Here is a 23,486-nt window from a genome sequence, read left to right as displayed (position 1 = left end):
TTATAGACTAAAGGGGGTTAATCGTGCAACCCCACACGATTTACCCCCAAATTTTAATGCCTCATTATTCGTCTGTTAACTTAAAAAAATAAAAAAATTAAATAGCAAATCGTGTACCATAACCCGATTTGCCAAAATTTCATTTTGCAAATCGTATTATGGTACACGATTTGCACCTCTACCTTTTTTAAAAAGAAAAAGAAAATCCTTGATGTTAACTTATTTTTGATTTTTCATTTGTTGTCATATTTGATTCAAAAATATTTTACCTCAAACAAAGTCATACAATAATAAAAAAAATTATGAAATAATATGTAAAAATACAAAATATATATATATATATATATATATATAAAGTTTAATAAACGTCACACATTATCTGAGTAAGCGTCACACAATTAAGACAACAACATATTCATAGAAAATTACATAAGGAAATAACGACGTACAACTTAGGAAAACATAATAACGAAAAAACAACAACTACTGATTTCGCAAGGAGCAACGATTCTTGTTATGACCCGTTTCCTTCCACGTACTACACTTCCTAACCATGCAAACACTGAATACGAGCGAACTTCAGGAGCACAGAGTACAAGTAGAAGGAGAAATGAAATGAATATAACACATATATGCTCGCATGGTTAGAAAGTGTAGTACGTGCTAGAAAACGGGTCATAACAAGAATCGTTGCCCCTTGCGAAATCAGTAGTTGTTGTTTTTTTTTCGTTATTATGTTTTTTCCTAAGTTGTACGTTGTTATTTCCTTATGTAATTTTCTATGAATATGTTGTTGTCTTAATTGTGTGACGTTTTATTCAGATAATGTGTGACGTTTATTAAACATTTTTTTTTTTTGTATTTTGTATTTTTACATATTATTTCATAAATTTTTAATTACTGATGCTTGAGGTAAAATATTTTTGAATCAAATGTGACAACAAATGAAAAATAAAAAATAAGTTAACATCAAGAAAAAAAATTAAAAAAAAAAAAGAAGAAGAAGAAGGTAGAGGTGCAAATCGTGTACCATAACACGATTTATCAAAATTTCGCAAAATGAAATTTTGGCAAATTGTGTTATGGTACACGATTTGCTATTTTTTTTTTTTCTTAGTTAATAGACGAATAACAAGGCGTTAAAGTTTGAGGGTAAATTGTGTAGGGCTGCGCGATTAACCCCCTTTGGTCTATAATAAATTTCACAACTCAACTTTTTTTTTTCTTTCTATTTACTTTCCCTCTTTCAATGCAAAAATATCGGCTGCGTTGAGTTTTACAATCTTCCATAAATGGTTAACTAGTTGGCCATATATATATATATTACCAATGCAAGGCCATCTTTAATTGAACACAGAGCAACAGAGAGTCCGTAGCTTCTCCTCCAACACTATATTATAGCTTTATTTATTCCGGATGTCTCTGCATGGCGATATGTGTGATTTGAAGGATTGCTCTTGAAATCACAACTTCATTCTTCTTGGAAAAAGGTTTTTTCGTAAAAGAAATAGATACTAACATTGAAACAAAACACGAAAATATCTACCTCCCTGAAAATGTGGGTAAAAAAGAAAAAAAAGACAACCATCAACACGTACGAGAATAAGGCTAACATTAGCTTCATATATGGTCCTTGAATCTAGTAAAAAAGGACTATTTCTTGTCACATTAAAATAACTGAATTTTACCTTATAAATTGTTTGAATGTATGTAAATATTTTTTGCAACAATATTACATAGACTTAAACTCTACTTGAACAGTGAAATATACACATAGTCACATATTCAAAATGCAAGAGAAATAAAAGCGCATGCGGTAAAAAGAAGAGGATATTACTAGTGAGATCTAAGGTTTTGGGCTGGATGTGGGGTTTTATTTGTTCAGATGAATTAATGAAGGGATAGTACTGAAAAGTGAATGCTCTTATGTATATATTCTGAGTCTTGTCCACCTCTCAAAATTGCAGGTCCCATGGTGATTAATTTCACATGGACCTTAGCTAGCTGAAAGTGAAAATAGGATATGGTACACATGCATTAGACTGAAAACAGATACTACCTTTGGACATCTTTAAGAAAAATATATTTGATAGCTTTAATTATAAAAGTAGTTGTCTAAACTATCTTTTATTTCTCGTTAAACATCTCACTTAATTAACAATTCAATAATTAAAATAGCAAGGATATATTGGAAACAAAAACAAAATAATAAATGACTTTTTATTTCTCTAAAACAATTTTAAAATAAATTCAGTTTTCCAAAACGTCTAATATGGGAGCCAAGAGAGTAATGGAGAAGGAAATACCAGTCTGAAATTAACATTACCATTCCCCAAAAAAAAATAAAAAATACCAGTCCGAAATATATAATTAAGACTCCCAGGGGCACATCTAGTAACATAGACGTGGGTTCATTCACATAACTTTTATCCTGAACATGGATTTATCTATGTAACATTCACTAAAATTGCTGAAATCATTTTTTGATGAACCTAAAGTTCAAACAACTAAGGTGATGGATTCGGTGGTTGAAACTCATACTGAACCTTTAAAATTCCAAAGACGCCCCTCATAATCCGCCATGTTCTTTAAGAGATTTACTGTGGTTGTACTTAATTATGAGAAACATGCATATCTTGATTAGAGTTTGAAAGACACTAGCTACTTCAATTTTTTAGGTACTAGCTAGTACAATATAGTTACTCATGTGATAACAATCCATATAATTAGGTGGTAAATTTCATAGTCAATTTAGGAAGAAAAGAAGCCCTCTTTGTCTCTTTGGTACTTTTGGAAGTACAATTTTATGCATATGAGATAACCACTATGTTATAAAAAGCGAACAATAAATGTCATTATCTTGTTTGTTCAGAAAGTAAAGGAGGAGGAGAAATAGATGGAACTTAGAAGACACCCATCATTCCTTTGTACCAACAATATTCACTTTTTGAAATAAAAATCTCGACTTCCCTGAAAAATAAATAAAAAGGGGGAAAAAGGATGAGCTAACCTCATGTGTTTTAATGACTTTAAATTAAAAATATCGCAAAATAAAGAATCTTTCATATTTTCAGTCCACTCAAAACCCACCTACAAGTAAGCATTTTTAAAATATAAGATCTGAAAATAAGACAAGTTACTTACTATAATAGATAAAAATGACCTAATAGTGTAAAAAAAAAAAAAATTATCGATATATGTATAACTTAAACTCTTGTGAGATTCTTATGCCTCCTTATTTATTCCAAGTAAGGTCTCTCGCACTTACATATATTATCACTTGTTTTATTTTTTTCCTCTTTAACAAAACATAGCTCAAAAGAATGTGCTCCAATGGCACAAATACCACATGAACCTTAAAAGGCATGAACATTTCTTCCATAGTTATGACCACTATGAACCATGCAATCTGGATTATTAAGTACGTGGACCCCTCAAAATATAAGAAATGATGGATTGATGGACCAGTTTGGACAAAAATCTCTTTGCATCCTAGATCTATAACTTAGATATTTGGCTCAACATTTTGGTTAATAATGAATTTGAGTTTGAAAATAATTGACCATTTGATCTTGTAACAAATCGAAGATGAATGAAATTTAAGAAAGAGACGCCAACATAACGAAAATAAGAAGCATTAGTTTAAAAACCGTCCATCTAACCACTAAAACTAAAAATAGGTGATAGATGTATAATATATCTATCATTTATGATTTTTTTTTTCGTGTGTGTATAACTATATATAAACAATGTATAATCTATATATATTAGTTAGGAGAAGTAGACAATTGAGTAAAAATCCCAAGAAATAACCAATCAAACATGATTTTATGATCAATCTTCTGCTCGTAAAATTAGGAATTTTTACCTGGCATAGTTAACTCTAAGAGGTATTTATGATTAGTAACTACTATTTAATTTAATTACTTTTCATAGCTACAATGAATTTTCAATTTATCTATCATAGCTATACCAAATACATTAGGTTTTATGGCTTATTTCTCCCTCGACTCTCACCTCTCTCTTTCTCTGGTGCCTCTCTTCGACCAGATCTGCCTCCGTCTCTTCCTTCTTCACGGTGACACCACCGGATCTGAGAAATGCCAATGTAGCGACAACCATTGCCCGCCGGAGTTGGTGTATTTGCCTTTATCCCGAATCATCGTCGGCACCAGCCGAACCACCGGAATGGAAGACGACGGTTGGTAGAGCCTCCAGCCGCGTCATAACCGATTCCAATCGCTGTATCAACTTTTCTTCCATTGGCACTGCGAAGCTTCTAGAAGTTTCTGGATCTATAATTGGAGTTTAATGCCCACAGATCTGGTGATTGTTTGATATCAAAGAAATGTGTATTTAAATATTTCTTAAAGGTCTTCCTAAAGGTGAAATTCGCTGGCAAAACGAAAACCGATTTCGGCATCAATTCTCAATTTAGTTCTAGAGGCAACAACTTTTCCTCACTGTTAATGTTGCTATAAATCCGATTTCAAACTATGTTACAAACGATTTTCTGTGTAGAAATATGTTGACTTTTTCTCAGATCTCGAAAATCAGGTTCTCCAACCACATTTGATTGTATTAAGATCTGAGTGTATTCGCTATTTTTAAGTGTATATATATACAATGGATGAAATACAACGTATCTTTTGAGTGTATTCTTCATTTTCTTTGTGTATACATTATTCAACAAGATCGCATTTGTATGCGGAGTTGTTGTAGATCTGTATGAATATAGTGTATCTTATTTTTTTTTTTGGAGTAAATGCAATGTATTTTTAAAAGGATTTGAATGTATTCTACATTTATTTGAGTGTAAATACATTCATATAGTCGAATAAAAGGATTTTTGACTGTAAATACATTCAAATATAGTCGAATACATTCAAAATGATTATGCTTCATTAATTAAAAAGATTTTGAGTGTGAATACATTTAAATACAGTCGAATACATTCAACTTGGCGACCTTGCTGATCGGAGCTCGAATACGTTCAGGTACAACAAAAATAAAAGGATATATCAATATATAAATACACTTAAATACACAGCTTCGTTGTGTATTTAAATGTACTGGAATACAATCATTTTGAATACACATATACAGAGAAATTACGGTTGCATGTATTCAAATACATGTGACATTAGATAAGGTTGGATACAACTGAACAGTGTATTCAAATACACTCAAATACATGCGAATTGTCTAAATATAGCTGCGAACGTAAATAAGTAAAAAGTGGTTACTATTCGTTAAGAGCTCGTAATATGTAGTTATTTGTGTAAGTTGCCCTTAAAATTAACCAGCTGAACTAACTGGGTGGGGCCATGTGCTTTAAGTCCAAGTTTGACTATATAGTAGGTATGGGCCTGTTTGAAGCATGGTTGATGATATATAACCAGTCAATAAATGATATGACCAGACAATTATTGTAGAAATGATACCAGGTTGCCAATTTTAACGGTGCTAAAATATTGCCACAGAATACAATGCATTTATTAATATTTAGCAACTTTCTTGTTGCTGCAGTTCTTCTTCAGGACGTTGCCGTACGCAAACAGAAAAAAAAAATTAAAAAAAAATTAAGGAAAATAAATTAAGAATCTGAAATTCAAAATAACTTGAGGGTAAAAGCTTATGAACCAAGAGAAAAATGTAATCGATCCCAAAATATTGTACAGAAATTCCCAGGGAATTGAATCCCTGATCCATCAGTACTCTTGTCGTGCAATAATGAGTGGAAAGCACTTGTCATGCAGGGCTAAATTGCAAAAATAGCATTTTGGGCCACCATTTACTTTTTTGTCGTGTTTTAAAAAGTTATATAAATACTCTCTGTTCACTTTTACGTTTGGACTTTGCATATCTTTAAATAAAATAATAATTGATATGGGTAATTGACAACTGAGCAAATATAGCCTGAACGCTTGATAACAAGAAAAATGAAAATTTCCATGCTTCCGGACAACTTTAGACCAACTGCAATTTGCAGGATTGCCCTTCGCTGGGGTGGTTTTTAATTTTTATCCCTCAAAATGATGGTCTTTAACTTTTGCCCTTCAAGCAGAATTTCACTGCAAATTTTGCTTTAACAAATTCTGCCTTGCGTTTTTTTTTTTTTTTTTTTTAATACTGAGCTGGAGTTCGAACCCACAATCTCGGGATATTAGGCGAAGGGCAAAACTTAAAGCCCACCAATTTGAAGGACAAAAATTAAAGACCACCCCAAATGAAGGACAATCCGCGCAAAAAAAAAAGATCATAAATTCTTTTTGTATTCAGTTTAGTTTCTTCTACAACTTTAGACAAATTGTCTAAAGTTTGACATGAAAAGAGATTATTCTTAGTTAGCAAACTTAAGGGAATAGCACCATTACAACAATGACATCTTCTTTCAATCCAATATTCTGCAATAACAAACATGAAATTTGAACGTTTCACGGGGATTCAAATATATTAAATTCAATGTTTCAACTAGACGAGAGCTTTTAGCGTTCTGTCAGTTGATATTTTGCATCATGCTCAAGCCATTATATTCCAACTTTAGACTTGGCCAATAGTTCAAATTCTTGTACAACTTCAGCTAGTTGATCTAAAATTTTGGCCTGAAACTTTGAAGTTCAAAATTGTTGCAACTTGCAAGTGAACTTCAGACCAATTTTGCACTTAAATTTCAGTCCAGTATTGTATCAAACTTAAGTCAAAATGGTGTCTTAAATCTTGCAGGCCTCGTCCAGCATCAAGCCAATCTGTACAGACATAGAAGCTTGGACTCTTAGCTACAGGCGCATATCTTAATCTTCACATGTGTGGGTCAGTAGCCCAATGGGAAATCCAATGCCATACACATAAAATAGGACTGAAGAATAAATATTTTTCTCTTTACATGAGTTTATAAATGAAGATTTGCCTGAATCAAAATAAAAATAAAACTGAAGATTTGGAGGAAAATTTGGGACCAGGAATAAACATATTTTCATTACATGAACAAAGAGATGTTTTGCTCAAACGGAATTCAAATGTCTACTCCCTCCGTCACAAAATACTTGTTATGTTTCATTTTTTTTTAGAGTCAACTTGAATTTAATTTCACAAACATTTTAAGATATACTTTTTTCATCGTATTGATATGAGAAAAACTGCAACTAATAGTACTTTTCGTATAGTTTTTGAATAATTAAATTGTACTTTTAAAATAATGAATTAATCTCAGGTAATTTAGCTTCGAAAACTAGTCGAATTGACTCTCGAGATCTGAAAGCGAAACATGACAACTAATATGGGATACGGGGAGTACTTGATTCGTCTGAAAAAAGTGTGATATTTGTAAAAGAAGATTTTAAGTTCTCTGTCCTGACATTATAAATTTTTTATCAAGTTAATTATATATAAAACAATTACAACTAAATGTTTATAATAATATAAATTAGTAATCTAATAAACTTGATAACCAACATGTTTTAATAGATTAAACTTATATTGATCGATAAAAATTTTTTATATTGTCGTACATAACTTAGATCCGTAAAAGAATACAATTATAACTATAAACTCTCTAGGTAGGTAAACTAATCAATCCGCCTAAATGCAAATAAAGATATGATAATCTAATGCATGGGACCAATCCATAAACATAGGAAAGTGCAAATATACCCCAATTCCACCCTTTTCAATTTTCATGCCTTTATTTGTATCAAAGCGTCTTGGGATCTGACCTCTTTTTATGATTTCTATTGAGCCGAGGGTCTTTTGGAAACAGCCGTCCTATCTTCGTAGGAGTAAGGTCTGCGTACACTCTACCCTCCCCAACCCACGTTGTGGGATTTCACCGAGTTGTTGTTGTAGTATTTGTATCAAAGCGTGCAGCAGGGAACTTGATAAATAAAGGAAACAATGCATCAAGTAATATTAATTAGATAGAAACCACAGCAGTTTTTTAAACACAAATGGACAAAAGAAAAATTCAATGTTTACGTTATTATAGTATAGTTATTTTTACAGGAGCATCAGGGCTGCTCAATAAAATTAGCGGTATAAAGTCAAAGTTTAACAAGAGGCCTCAAGTATATTCAATAAAACTAGTTCAGTGGCGGACCCAGGATTTTGAGTTCGGGGGTGCTTGATAATAATAGAGAAGTAAAATTATCACTTTATGGGTGTTCTATTAACTATTTATATCTGTTTTCTTTATATTTTCTATATAGCTATACACTCCGTGACTGAGTTCAATGGGTGCTGGAGCACCCAAAATTTGCTAGTGGGTCCGCCCCTGAACTAGCTCACACACGTGCATCTCGGACGCCATACGTGCATCCCATGAAATAAACTTAATTGGAATATGCTCAGTACGATTTCTCGTGCTTGAAATGTACACATTGTTGTTTTTACCAACCAATTTCTGAATAGCACTAGTTATAATTTTTTATATGCTTCGAATTATTCAAATCTATTTTAAAGTTTGCTTTTATCTTTGAATTAAGAAAATATACTTTTTATTTTAAAATAGTCATTTTAAAAAATAATAATTTATAAACCTATAATAGTGAAAAATGGGGCCCCAAAAATTATGGGGACTAAGACCTTTGCTTTATCAGCTTCGCCCTAAGCCGGCGGTGAGGAGCATATCCCGAATTTACAAAACTTACTATTAACAGTTATACATAACAATATAGAACTTATAATAGAAGAAGATTAACACTGAGTTCCAGTTCTAGTTGTCCCATGTATTATATTAGCCTATTAGCTATTAGTATTCTTTTGTTTCTCTTTGTTAGATATTGGATTCTCCAAAATAAAATTAACACGGGGAGTTTGGAAAATCCAAGGTTATTGTTCATACTGCTTTCTGGCAGAACTTAATGGTGTAAGTAATTAAGATAAGATTACACTTACTTGGTAGGAGACAAATTTTCTTTCATGGCAAAAGTCGCCCAATGCCTATAGCCTCACGAAAGAAAATAAATCTAATAAATGACTTCACCATTAGTAAAAAATAGTAAATTATACTAAACCGTATGCCCAAACTGTCAATGAAGCGGATTGAGAAAGTCATGAGATACAAGTTCAAATCGAGGCAAAAACACTAGGTGATTTCTTCCATCTGTTCAACCCTGGGGAATAGAGATACCCTCATAAAATTAGTGGAGATACGTACAAGCTGACGTCGACACCATAGTTAAAAGTTGAGAAAGGCTATGTTTGGAAACGAAAGTAAAAAAATTAAAGTTTGTGCCCCTTGAAGACCAACTACTGAACTACCGCACTAGAGTTAAGATATATATATTGCATTCTGTGTAAACACTTTGGTCATCCCAATATAGCTTTCATTTGTACGTTGAAAACGATGTTGAAGAAGACTTCGACCTATAACGTCTATTATCCTTCAAAAACTAATCATATAACGTCTATTATCCTTCAAAAACTAATCATTTTCAGAAGCATTATTATATTTAATGGCTTTGATTTAGGGAGGCCGTGGGGGGGGTTTTGGGGGGGGGGGTGGGTGGGTGGGAGTGGAATGAAAGTAAAAAAAAATTGGTTGAAATTTGCAATTGTGTTTTCTTAAATACTGTCACCTAATAATATTCTCCAATAAAAGATCTCTAGCATAATCTCAACATTTTGAGTATAAGATTGACTATATAAAAGTATATTATCCATTACGTTAATTTTCAATATTCGTAATACTTCTACAGTTCTATTATTTTGACGAAATCAAATTTTAGGCTAATAAAATCGACAAATATATTATATATGTAAATTTTCTGAAATTATAATAACTAGATGTTGCTTTAACACTTTTATCAATGAGTTCAAGTAAGACCTGGTAAAGGTCAATGGAAACCATAGTAATAAATTTCAACACAAGGAGAATATAAATATATTTATGTAAATGCTTATGCATATTAATATTAGGCCAATCAATATAATATTTTAAAAGATTTCTAGAATTCTCAAACCTTGGACTATATATAAACTTTGCTGCTATATAAAATATTATCTGTTACAATTTCAATATTGCTTAATGTTAGAAAACACGCTTTTATTATTTTGGCAAAGCTCACTAATGTTAGGCTGATAAAATCCACAATAGATTTTTATGTACATTTTCTGAAGAAATAATTGTTCATTGGTATTACACTTTTATCGATAAGTTTAACAATAATGTAGACAACATTTTCATCAATAGGTTCATTATCTACTATCTATCTATCTATCTATCTATCTCTCTCTATATATATAATGTGATTTTTTTTTTACGTTCAAGTAAGACCCGATAAACGTCAACTATAATAATAGAAATCCAATAGAAGGAGAAACCTTATTGATAGTTGTAATACTAGTTTACTAGCAATGCATGTCAATGACTATGAAGAATTTTGAACATGAAAATTTAATATTTTGGATAATAATATACTTAAGATGGTTCATCTGAGTAATCATCTGATCATCTCATCTTTCTTCTCTTTTTTATATATTTTTTCTCTTCCCGTGATTTTGTCATTTTAGGTAAAAGGGCACGCAGCCTAAAGCAGGTAACTAACATATGGTTGATGTCCTAATTCTGCTTTACAATTTCTAATTATCTAGCTTGTCTAATAAGTAAGAAACTCCAAATATTCAGAGAGAATGACATCTCAAAGGTTATGTCAAAATAACCTTATAATTTGGTCAACAAATGAACGGAATTCTTCAACTAATACTTAAAATATTCATGCAAACTAGTACTTAGGTTAGAATTTTGTATACGTTGATTTTTGTAGGTGGCTTTGTTAGTTAATCCAACTTGATTTGGAACTTGTATAGTTCAGGAAGCGAAGACGATTTAGATTTTAATACTTGAAACAGAAAAATTTAACAGATAGAAAAGAAAAAAGAGAAAATTCTCGTACGTATAGTTCTTTACTTCTTCTAGATTAATTTGAATTACTTCATGACTTTTCTTTATGAAAATTCAATTCGTACCTCCTTTATCTTCTATTACATATTGTTTTATCTTTTTTATCATCTCATATTTTCATACAGCTTTTCACGGGACACCGCAGCTTCATCGAAATATTTTACTGTATATGTATAGAAAATAAGCAAAATAAAAATATTGGATATAAATATGAAAAAATACATCGCTTTTCATTATAATAATTTATTCATTTATTTACTTCTTCAAATATTGATATATGCAGGCTACAATTTTTCTTAATTGGAGCAGGCATCGTAATCATAATAAAAGAATCCATAGGAAGTAGATAAACCTTTATGTATTGTCCATTAGCCATTCTTATTGGTGAGTCTGATTTTCTGTGCTACATAATTCTTCGTTCCAATGAATACGCAAACAGCATAAAAAAATTAATTTTGTCATAATCAAACCCCTCAAAAGTAATACTATCATTTCTATAACTTAAAATTAATTTTAAACGAGTTTTCTTAAAATATAGGATACCAAATACAGTGGTTCACCCACCAATTGCATTCATGAAAAGTCAGAATCTCAATAGAAAAGGCACACACGAAAGAATCTTCATAGCTTCCTCTCAAACTATTTTAATTTCTTGTACCTCCTTCTTATCTCTATTAACCAACAAAACTTCCTCCTTTTGGTACTATTATAAAGTATAGTAGAATTATTTTCAAGTAACTATATATAACTGATTAAACATATCCATTGCTTCTAATAAAGGCCTCTCAAATCTCTTTGTAAATCCCCCCAACAACAAAAAAAAAACTACTCCATAATCCAACAGGAAAAACTAACCTTCATGTATTATCACACTTTTGCTCTGTTCTTTCTTCTCTTTTCGCTTCCTTCTTTTCCCGCCAGAATACTACAGCAAAACGATCCTTTAACAGAACTCACCGATAATATTCAAAATGCCACGTGGCATGCTTTCGTTAAATTCCTCGATGCCGGAAAAGGTACTCAGGTCACCGGTATGTCTGAGCTCAAAAAATACTTCCAACGATTCGGATATTTATCAATTCCAAATCAAAATTTCACCGATTTTTTCGACGAAGATTTAGAGTCTGCAGTACTAAATTACCAAAAAAACCTCGGTTTAACAGTCACCGGAAAATTAGACGATGAAACTGTGAACGAAATTATGTTGCCACGTTGCGGTATGAGTGATTCAGCTCATGATCATGATCATGATCACAGTTCGTTATTACATACTACGAAAAATTACGCGTATTTTTACGGTAGACCTAGGTGGACAAAAACGTCACCTATGATATTATCGTACGCTTTTTCTCCGAATTCGATGATCGATTACATCGATGAATCGGTAATTAAGACCGTTTTTCAACGGTCTTTTTCGCGGTGGTCGTCCGCGATTCCCGTGAATTTCACGGAAGCGGACGATTATTCCAGCGCGGATATTAAGATCGGGTTTTATCACGGTGATCACGGTGACGGAGAGCCGTTTGATGGAGTGTTAGGAGTGTTAGCTCATGCTTTTTCACCGGAAAATGGGAAGTTTCATTTAGATGCAGCTGAAACATGGGCCGTTGATTTTGATGATCAACGGTCAAGAGTTGCAGTTGATTTAGAATCAGTTGTTACCCATGAGATTGGGCATGTACTTGGGCTTGCTCATTCTTCGGTTAAGAATGCAGTAATGTACCCAAGTTTAAGCCCAAGAACGAAGAAAAGGGATTTAAAGCTTGATGACGTGGAAGGAGTCCAGGCTTTATATGGGTCAAACCCGAATTTTAAGTACACGTCATCATTGGAGCATGACATGTCATCATCAAATAGAAGAAGAACTTCAAAGTGGACCAATACTTTTTTTGGGTTGGTGGCTTTGGTGTTTTCATTGTGTTTATGATTTGATTGCTCTTGTTTAATTTCTTTTTTTAATTATTTTTTGGATGGTTATACTTAATTTACAAGTTAGTGATGGATAAGATGTTGTTGTTGTAAAGATATTTTACACAGGAAAAGAAAGTAAAGAACATTCTTTGATGATGGATTAAAGGTCCTTTTTATATTCTCTGTGAATCATTTCTTGTTAGGTTGAACTATAGAAGGAAGATAAAAGAGTCAAAGAAGAATTGAAAGCTCGTTTACCTTTTTGACTTTAGTGGGAAGTTTTGGTCTTCTGTTTTTTAATTTACTTTTTGATGGAGTGAAAATAGAAACTTAATGGAAAGTTCTCTGTATTTAGTGGGGAATTAGTGGACAGAGGATATTTTATCGGACGATTAATATTTGTATAACAAAGCGAGCAATTTAAGCTTAGTAGTTAAAAATTAAAGTAAGAATATGTTCATTGATTTGATATAAACATCACATGCAAGTGAGTTTTTACCATTCTTGCACATTCCGAAATATTATTCTTCATTTCTTTATTGTTCTTAACAAGAATTGGTTAATAACAAGATTAGGTTAGTAAGAAAGTCGACGGAAAAAAAATCTAATTTCAAAGTGAGCAATCTGAATTTCCATCATTAATTAAGTACTAGTTTGCTTAGTTGTTTAGGGAGATAAGGTGGTTTATACTATTAAAAAAAACTAAGGAAAGAAATGTATTATGAACAAATTTACGATATTGAAATTGACAAACTATAATATATAGAGATCAGGAAATTTTGACACTTTATTTCTCATTATATATCATATTGTATTACTATTTAAAGAGACATGTGCCTCTCTAGCAGCTTAAAGATATTTTGAAATATTCAAATTATACTTCTCAGTACGGTGTTTCTGTGTCTTTTATAGAAATTTTAATGATGTTCCAAAAAAAAGTTACCCGCCAGTTTTAAAATTTGCACAATATTAATTAGCTATTTTGACTATTATATTCAAACTCATATATTCTCTATAATGGCAAAGCCACATAATGAATGGAAAATGATGCTAGAAAAATAAGAAATAGAGCTAAAAACGTAGATGGCATGTATTAACATGACTACGGTAACTTGTAAAGGAGAGGTCAACCGTAAACTCATATATTATGTGGACTTGTGGAGTTAAGAAAGTGTAGTTACTATTTGTTGTGTTTTGACTTGTTATTTGTTTATATGTGTGAAACTCAGATTGTGAATGTGTTTTTCCGTACTTATTATTACTAATAATTGAATCTATTTTCTTCATTTTAGATTGATTTAGTCATGTCATAAGAGTAGGAGCCTACGTTTTCTGTATAATTAATAGTATGATTTTATGGATTGATCCCTTCGGGCTATTCTATATAGCTTGTCCTATCGAAGATGACCCTTTATTAGGAAAAAATATGTGCTTCAATTTTTCATTCCTAAAGTCGTCAATTTGATGGAAGGAGATTGGGGCTGCCATAAAGACATACTAGTAAAGTGCTCTTTTAGGTAAAGTTTATACAAGTTTATATTGTTACTTCTAATTGTTAGACTTTAGTTAAAGACTTTTCATCTTCAAAATTAAATTACGCGCTTTCTTCATTTCTTCAACGTCCTATCAAATCCATCACTTATTACAATCACATCATTTTTTCTTCTTTGAAACATTCGACGAAATCGATATAACTTTAACCTTCACAATACCTTATAAAATCCCCGCAAAATGCTTGGCAAGATTGAAATTCGATCTAAAAAGAACCACATTTTGCAATCGAGTGGTGGACTTTACATGAAATTCCTAACAAAGAAAGGACTGAAGTTAAGACATCTAAAAACATATGTACCTAACACATTAACAACAAACTACAGGGACCGAAACGACGAATTTGGACAAAGACTTTGAACTAAAACCCTAAACCCGAGATCTTACCCAAAACTCTACCATTCTCTTTTGCGCTTTGGCTCTGTTACGAATTCTCTACAATAATGGCTTCAAGGTGTAGTAGAATTATAAATAGGGCTTCAATTTCTTCAATCAGATCTGCAATTAAACTCAATTCCCAATCAGCTCCTTCTACGACGTCGTTTTCTAGTTTCTCTGCTTCAACCAGATCTACTTCGTCTCCTCTTCGACGTTTCTCCATTTCAAGGTACAATTATTTTACTATGGTTAAATTGTTTTTACAGCTTGTTTGGATGGTCGTTATCTATTACTACATTGTATCCTATTGTTACTTAAATTTTATTGTATCATTTCGTTAAATTCTCAGCTGTATATGTTTCAGCTCTACAGTTACTTAGCCAATTATATGTCCGGATATAGTCAAATTACGTTGCATATTTTTAGTTCTATTATTGTACAATGGATACAAAGGATTCATATAGCTGAACGGACTGATTTGGAATTGGGGCATAGTTGATTGATTGCACTTTCGGAGACAAATAATACTGGGATTAGTTATGCTGATATTATTTCTTATCGACTGTTTTGGTTTGTTGTTTTAAAAATAACACGCATTGCATAATTTTTAAATAGTACTCCCTCTGGTTTATAATTAGTGTCCGCTTACATAATCAAGAAGGAATTAACTTTATTTGATTTAACAAAAAAAAAAAATTCAAGAAGGAATTAACTTTATTTTCTTCTGAATTTACACCTACCGAAGGGAGTACTAAATAGGATGTATAAGTATAAGAATAGTACTGGTATTGTTAATGCCATGGTTTATTATGCATAAGAATAGTACTGAATAGGGTGTGTAAGTAATACTAGTATTAGTTGTGCTAGACTTAAATTTGCAACCATACACTGTACAAATATTTTATGCCAGCACTATTCTACCTAATACACCCTACTAAACGACCACTTACTATTTTTCTCGTTTTTTGGTTATATTTTGTTCTGCATTTTTGCAGAATTCCGTCGGAGCTGGGAGGATTGCAGTCTATGTTGCCACTACACAATGCAGTTGCTACAGCGAGGATGACGTCATGCCTGAGCTCAACATCGAGGAGTTGCAGAGCTCTTTCACAGGGTACTCTTTGCTGCACCTCTCCAGACCTCTAGCATTGTTCATTTATTACTCCCCCAAAATAAAAAAAAGTATGTGCTTGTTCTTACTGTTTGTACATGGTTGTTAATTTATACTTTTCTTTCTTGTGGTATTTGTTTCTATGGATGTTATAATTGAAATTTAAAATCGAATCCGTTCCTGGAGTAGGAGGAATTTCTTAAATGCTGAAATCACTAACAATTGTTAATATCAAAAGGAAATTCAGTATGGGAGAGATTTCATGAATTTACTTGCAATCAAAACCAGGTCCCTTATGAATACACTATCCAAACGGTAAAAAGGTGACTGTATGTAGAACTGCCGAAGAATGGCAAACCAATATTATCATTACTTGGAATGTACAAAACCATATGAGAGGAATTACCCATACCAAGCAGAATTCGAGTTAGAGTTGCACAGTCTTCAATTGGCTCAATGACTTTGTCAATCTTCCTTATACTGAAACATATAGAGTGCTCTTTAAAGATGTTTGAGAAATAGTTTAGTATTTTGCCTATTCTGGTGCTCTTCCCTACTTCTCCTATTAAAACGTGCCAGTGTTATTTAGGTAATTAGCTATACCTATATCTTTTGACCATCTACCTACACTTCTTTTATTATGTCAGAAGTAGGTATATCTACACTTTGCACCAGCTTCATGTAATTTGAGAAATATTTAGATATTGTGCATCTGTTTCTTGCATTTTGTGTTAAAGATAGGACATATTATGTGGAGAAGGGCAAAAAAGCTCTTGTGGAATGACTTCCCTCCTCCCTTCCTTTTATCATAAAAAATGTGTGGGAGAGTATATCCTATTTAGTAGAAATTGCTGAGGAGTGTGACATATCATCCTTGCCTTACTAGCTCCTTCTAGGCTTCTACATAGGATGAGGCAGACAAGTACCATATAATTTCTTTCACTTTCACAGGTTTGTTATTGTAAGTAGTGACTTACAACAGTAATGGATTCACCGAATAGTGTTTTGTCTGCCCAGTTGTACTGCAGAAAAATAAAGAGGATTCTGAAAGAAATATTTCTTTAACATGAACGGAAAACCAACAAAGTAGAAGTGAGATGGTGAAACCTATTCTCTCTATACGTCTATGATCAGAACTATATGGTTGTGCAGCTGTGGTTTTACCTTGTCAAGTAATTAAGAACTAGCAATTAACAAGGATGGAACCGCAAATTATTTGGCGTGAAAATTTAAATTGGATAAGAACTAGCAACTAACAAGGATGGAACCACAAATTATTTGGCGTGAAAATTTAAATTGGAGCTTTTCATTATTGACTTCTGAAAATTATGTTACTAATCTTTTTTAAAAAGTAAAACAGATCAAGTTGGGTGAAACAGAATAAGTTGTAGAGCCTGTTTGGATTAGCTGAAAAAAAGTGGCTTCTTTTTAAGTGCTGAAAGTTATTTTATAAATAAGCAGTTTCGTGTTTGGATAAAAGTGCTTAAAGAGTTTTTAGAAGTAAGGGTAGTATTGGAATTAACAGAAAATATAAGGGATAAAAGGGTAAATTTGTTGGTCAAATCAAAATGGCTTTTAAGCCAAAAAAAAAAAAAAAGGTTGGGGTTGAGCAACTTCTTGGTTTTGGCTTATTTTAAGCATTTTTTTACTTAATTTAAGCTGTTTTCTATTTTACCGAACACCCAAATAAGTTAAAAATGGCTTATAAGCTGGTTTGACCAACTTATAAGCCAATCCAAACAGGCTCGTAGTCTTTATTTGTTGCTAAACACCTATTTTGATGTTAAACACCTACTTTATTCATATTTATAGATATTCATGCAAGTGGAAACTGTTTTTTCTTAAATATTGTTGGTTTCCTCTTCTGGGGAAGGGTGGTGGTGATGGTTGACTGGCTGTAAAGGGTATGTAATGGGATTCTTGAAAAACAGGGGCTTCTGCTGATTAGTCATTAAAGCTCTAAAACTTTCTGGGCTGGCATGGTTTTTCCCCCTGTTAAGCAATTGCAGTCGAAGTTGGTTTGGACTGAAACCTTTCACTTCTAAAATGAACCAAATATAAATCTTTTCATGCTTGTTCTTCTCTATGTTAGCTAATATATTTACTGAAACTTTGCTTGCAAAAAAATTTGAATATCTTGAACACCCTAGTATAACCAAAATGGGCATATATTTTGAGGTGGAAGGTTTTGATCAGCTATCTGACTGGAATATTTGGTTCCTGCAGGCACATGACTTTCCAAAAGCATGAAAGAAATAGACTGGGATATGACTGACTGGCCTTCCTATTTTGCTTAAGTGCGTTCCTATCTTAGCACCAAGTTTTATCATCAGTCTTAAGAAAGTAATTAATTGAGTAGGACGGAAATGAATTCTGTTTCAGGCAGTCATTAACCTTCACATGCAATTACTGAATGTAAAAAATTAAAAAGCTTTCTGAATGAATAAAATTTTATTATCTTGTCGTTGATTATATTGTTTTACCTAGTTCTCAAAGTACCACTTGGGGTTATCTGGAAAACTGTGTTTCTGTATCTGACCATTTAAAGAGGTTGATTTTATGGGTAATGTTCTGAGAATATGGTTCTGGAGCTCCATTGCTTTCAAGTGATTCCATAGTTTAAGATTCACACTGCAAATTGAAAGCTCATAATCACACCTAAATCATCTGTTAGTGGAATAATTTTCCATGTTTTAAGCATCTTAGTGGGGGCTCTGCATGGGAGTTAGAGTGAGGAGGATATTGTAAGAGCTGATGTTTCAGTCTTGTGGCGAGACTGTTTAACATTATTAGGAACCATGTCATTTTAGGCCTTTTTTAGGGTAAACAAATGATGTGTTCAGCAATACTTAATTAAGTAAATAATCTTCATAGAGCCGATGCCAACTTGCTTGGGATAGAGGAGTAGTTTCTCTTTCATGCTCTCATCCACTATTTGTCTTCCTGTGGTTTGCATTTCTTTTTTATCTGTCTGAGAAGCTTTGAAGGGACTTTAAGGTCATAACAATTCCATATCTGCTTACATATGTATATATACACTTCTAAGTCAATACCAGCATTAGAAATGCTCCCAAGAATCATAGCAATCTTGACTATGAAAATGATCTCACTGTAAACCCAACTACAGGTCTATAATGAAATCAGCCGCCAGTCTAGTTTTATCTTTGAGTGTCCTGCTATGACTGATAGATATAAGTGGAGCCTATTAGGAGAATACAAGGAGCAGACTTAATGTATTAATGATTAATCTTTAACAACTTCATGCATTTTTCTCATTAAAAAATTAATCTTTAACGACTTCAATGCTCTTTGATTTTAAATAATATAGTGTAGAATCCCTTGACCCATTAATCTGGTGAGTGAGACTTTGATCTTTCTTGGAAGGGTTTAGGAAAGTGGGAATATATAGCTGTTGCCTTTCAAATTGTGTCTTGGTGAGTGAAACTTTGATCTTTCTTGGAAGGGTTTAGGAAAGTGGGAAAACATAGCTGTTGCCTTTCAGATTGTGTAGGCCAAAGTATCTGCTAAGAGACAACCATTCTTTGACTGTCAACTCTTGGATACTGTCGAAAAGGAAAACAAAATCCTCCAGGGGTCTTTTTGCATAAAATAATTTTCTGACTTCAGTTGTTTTTATGTTAAGCTATTATGCCCCTATTTGACAAAGCCTATTTTGGTAACAAGAATTTTCGTTTTCCCAGATGATACTGAAGGAACGTGAAATTTTTTGCTCTTCAGAAGGAGGTTGTATCTGCTTGAATTTAGCTACGAGATATTTTGCCTTGGCTTTAACCATGTTTTCAGACGTGTCATCTGTTTATTGTAGAGAAAAAGATGCATCAGAGAGCCTCCCCTTTTCTTTTTCAAATACTAGAACACAAATTTGTCTTGTATGTAACACCGTAGGTTAAGTTTTTCTTTTGGTGGCAACTGTATCTGCAATAAAATGTATTTGACTGATTTAAGGACCTAACCTAACCTAGTTTTGATATTTGAATGTGTACTTTGACTGTTTATAATTTCTCCTGATACGAGTCTTTTGTTGTTTGTTGCAATAGAGCTGGGTCTCTCGGTACCAAGGTGACTTCGTTAGCAGATTGTTAAAGAAAGTTGTCAAATCTTTGACTGGAAAGGAAGATTTTGTCCTAGACAAGACAGTTCTGTTTAATGACTGCTTACATAAGTGGTAACAATATTTGATTGTATCAAACTTTCAGCTGGTTTTGCTGTTAATTCTACTTCTGATTCCTCGATTAATCGGGATCTTACTATTGGATAATCATTATTTCTTTCTTGCGCCAATTTGTTATACTGAGAATGGAAGAGTTTTTGTGTTGTAGAACAAAGGGTTTTCCAAAATTTCTTTGTTTTTTCGGTCAATTTGTTATGCTGAGAAGGAAAAGGTTGAGTTTAACAGATGTTGAATAATGAAGATTTCTTGCCAGTTATTTTTTGGCTGTGAACATGATATGTTATTTTTATTATCAAGATGCCAACTGCAATGATTAAACACATACGCATGCAAGCAGCGGAATGATATTATTGAAGTAGATTAATACATGGACGAGCACTGAACATGAGCAAAAAGGACTTGCCGTTACTGGTTCGGTCAAAGTACATGCTTTTTGACATGGATAAGCTTTGATAGGTAGAGTTCATAGGCAAAGTGGTGCGGGTGAGGTGAGAGGCTACATGTATTTAGTGGAATAATTGAGGCGCTAAATGTACTTTTGTTGTCTTCAAGCATGATTAGATCAGGCATTTTAATCTCCTAGATATCATGGCAACTTAGCATTTATCATTGTACTCGTAGTACTGCCACTTGCCAACCAAGCAATGATAAGGGATGGAGAATGAACATTCACTCTTTTCTCCATGATAGGTTAGTGTTTCTGTTGGAAGTGTTAATGGATAAACGCACCAACGTAGTGGACAAACAGGCATTCCCAATTCAGCAACATGTTTAATCTTCATCTTTACTGTTTTAATAGCTACATCGTTTGTCAATGGAGGTTGAAGGTGGGTCATGTTCTTTTTAGTCTTTGTATATGGGACATCAAGTGCTTCGATTTGTGACACAAAAAAGGATCTAATTTCTCGAACAGTAGTTCCATGAACCTGGACATCGTATCATCTTTCTGTCACATAATAGATGGAATTAGATTTGAGTTTTCCACTTCAATCCAACTCCGACCAGCTTCTTTTCTCACTCTTTTCTCCTTCATCTGCTCCCTCATGCCACCAACATCTATCCACTTTCTATGCAATGCGTACATGTTAGACATTAGTACATAGACAAACTCGTTATCACCTTCCAATTCTATCACCTTTGCAGCAGCCACTTCTGCTATCTTTATATCCCCACAAGTGAGAGAAGCACCTAGTAATGCCTTCCAAATTAATCCACAGTTTTCAAATCCCAGTTCATATATCATTTTCTCTGCCTTACTCACATCCCCTTCTTGTCCCATTAGCCCTATCATTGAAGAACAATGTTCCGGCATAGGACATATCTCATACTCCTTGACCATCAATTCGAAATACTCATTTGCTGCCTTGAAAGACATTTTGTTATGCCAACATGCAGCCAAGACATTCAAGAATGTAATACCATCCGGTTGTAAATCTTTCACCAATTTCAACTGCTCAAACAACCGGATCACTTCATTTGAGTTCCCGTTATGAGCATGTCCAGATATAATCGTGTTCCAGGTTATTAGATTCTTCTGAGGGAGCGATCTAAACAGAGCGTCAGCTTCATTCATCTGCCCACATTTAGAATACATGTCAATGAGTGCAGTTCCAACAACAACAGTCTCATTCACACCATACTTCACTGTGCAACAATGCATCAACCTTCCCCATGTTATAGCTGCTATATTCGCAATGCCACTTAATATACTTGAAAAGGTGAATTGATCCATGAGAACATTACTAAGATGCATGTTTTGAAAAAACCGCAGAGCTTCTTGTGCTCTGCCTCGGTTTACATATCCTGTGATTATCGAATTCCATGATGATGAGTTCGAGCTCGGTATCCTATATAACATACCAACAGCATCTTCTATGTTACCAAACTGTGCCACACCACTAATTACCTCATTATATGAAACAGTATCAGGTTCAGGCATTTGACGCAAGAAATCAAATGCCTGATCAAGCCTGTTGTTTCTTGCATTTGCTGCAATAACTGAATTCCAAGAAATCGTATCCTTCTCCATCATACTATTAAACACCCTAGTTGATTCTTCAACAGAACCACATTTTCCATACATGTCAATCAAAGAATTTAACACCACAATGCTACACTCAACACCAAATTTCACAATCTTGGAATGTATTGATTTTCCTAGCTGTACTAAACCGAGTGATCCACATGCAGATAGAGTAGCTGTAAAAGAGTATGAATCGGAACAAAGTTCCGATCTTTCCAGCTGAATAAACAAGTTCAGAGCAGCAGTAAACTGCCCAGAACGAACATAACCCGATATCAACGTAGCCCAAGTAACTACATTTGGTTCAGTCATTTCATCAAACAGTTGTTGTGCATTACTCAAAAGCTGAGTTTTCACATAGAAATTGACCAAAGATGTAGTAACAAAGACACTGTTGACATACCCTGATTTTAAAATGTAGCAATGAAGCTGTTCACTATGTGACAACCAACCAAGATTTGTACATGATCGGGTCAAGTGAACCAGAGTATAAGCATTAGGCTTTGAACCAGAGTTTAACATTTGAAAGTCATTAAGCAGGGCTATTTCAGAATTAAGGTCATTGGAAATAAATATGTTTTTTGAATTAAAGTCATCTTTTTGTTGGGTTTTTGTAGTGGTGCTAATGGACTTAGAGAAGAAGGAACAATTTTGCTGCTTTTTGCACAGTTGTTGGATAGAGCATTTCTTGATTAGTTCAAAGTTGATGAACTTTTTGTATAATTTTGTATGCATAATTTTGTTTGTAAGATCTTGACATGTAATAAGTCTAGGAAACTTTGAGCTTATTCTATATATGCATATATAACATGTAAGTGTCAATTCTTATATAGCATTCCCTAACGTTTTCTTCCAATTTAGTGAGCTTTTAACGAGACTAAAGCTACTCCATCCGTTTCAATTTATCTGATATAATTCGATTAGGTAAGGAATAAGAAAAAAGGAAATACTTTTAAAACTTGTGGTCTAAAATAAGTCATAGATATTTGTGTGACTATCAATAATTTCATTAAGAGTAAAAGGAAAAGTTTTAAATTAAAGTATTTTTAAATATAAAAACTTATCATTCTTTTTTAGACCAATTAAAAAAAAAAGTATATCACATAAATTGAAACAAAGGGAGTATAACTAAAAAATATTTCAGAATTGCTATAAAAAGAACCCTAGGAGAACAGAAGGCATTCCTTATCACAAGAATCAATATTCGACGAATTTACTATAACAGGGGGGAACAAAAATACTATTATCGTAGTAAGGCATTCCTTGAAAAACAAATAGCTTGTTCGATTTTTGAGATATCAATAGCCAAAGGATTTGGACGGACCAAACAAACACTAGAAAGAAGATTATCACCACAAATATATGAAGGGAAATTATAGATAGTAAGTACAATTCTGAGCAAAAGAAATGTGGTAAAAAA

At 33.0% G+C, this 23,486-nt stretch overlaps 3 protein-coding genes across 14 annotated transcripts; 2 read left to right on the top strand and 1 right to left on the bottom strand.

The window, feature by feature from the left end:
* Positions 1-11,434: 11,434 nt before the first annotated feature.
* LOC132635125 (metalloendoproteinase 1-MMP) lies at positions 11,435-12,976 on the top strand. The gene has a single exon (XM_060351379.1). The coding sequence runs from the start codon at positions 11,760-11,762 to the stop codon at positions 12,825-12,827; it is 1,068 nt and encodes a 355-aa protein (XP_060207362.1). The 5' UTR covers positions 11,435-11,759; the 3' UTR covers positions 12,828-12,976.
* Positions 12,977-14,705: 1,729 nt separating this feature from the next.
* On the top strand, positions 14,706-20,153 carry LOC132635122 (protein NONRESPONDING TO OXYLIPINS 2, mitochondrial-like). Of its 12 annotated transcripts, none has more exons than XM_060351371.1 (5): positions 14,709-14,969; positions 15,736-15,922; positions 18,078-18,148; positions 19,553-19,595; positions 19,910-20,153. In XM_060351371.1, the coding sequence occupies exons 1-2, from the start codon at positions 14,806-14,808 to the stop codon at positions 15,884-15,886; spliced, it is 315 nt and encodes a 104-aa protein (XP_060207354.1). In that variant the 5' UTR covers positions 14,709-14,805; the 3' UTR covers positions 15,887-15,922; positions 18,078-18,148; positions 19,553-19,595; positions 19,910-20,153. The 12 variants fall into 12 exon arrangements, with proteins under 12 accessions (XP_060207358.1, XP_060207357.1, XP_060207354.1 ...); XM_060351378.1 differs by having other exon boundaries at positions 14,711-14,969; positions 15,736-15,854; XM_060351375.1 differs by lacking the exon at positions 18,078-18,148 and having other exon boundaries at positions 14,706-14,969; positions 15,736-15,854.
* Positions 20,154-20,487: 334 nt separating this feature from the next.
* LOC132635120 (putative pentatricopeptide repeat-containing protein At5g47460) lies at positions 20,488-22,841 on the bottom strand. The gene is given in 2 exon segments (XM_060351364.1): positions 20,488-22,802; positions 22,804-22,841. Coding segments are annotated over 2 exon segments (1,833 nt in total). The 5' UTR covers positions 22,827-22,841; the 3' UTR covers positions 20,488-20,992.
* Between the last annotated feature and the right edge of the window lie 645 nt (positions 22,842-23,486).

Source organism: Lycium barbarum, chromosome 4 (assembly GCF_019175385.1).
Source record: "Lycium barbarum isolate Lr01 chromosome 4, ASM1917538v2, whole genome shotgun sequence".
Lineage (NCBI taxonomy): Eukaryota > Viridiplantae > Streptophyta > Magnoliopsida > Solanales > Solanaceae > Lycium > Lycium barbarum.
The sequence above is the reverse complement of the archived record's forward strand: the minus strand, read 5'-3'. Positions and strand labels throughout refer to the sequence as shown.

Excerpts from the sequence above, each read along its gene's own strand:
- LOC132635125 (XM_060351379.1), top strand. The coding sequence starts at position 11,760 with ATGTATTATCACACTTTTGCTCTGTTCTTTCTTCTCTTTTCGCTTCCT.
- LOC132635122 (XM_060351372.1), top strand. The coding sequence starts at position 14,806 with ATGGCTTCAAGGTGTAGTAGAATTATAAATAGGGCTTCAATTTCTTCA. Across the intron at positions 14,970-15,735 it reads CGACGTTTCTCCATTTCAAG|AATTCCGTCGGAGCTGGGAG; the intron begins GTACAATTATTT and ends GCATTTTTGCAG.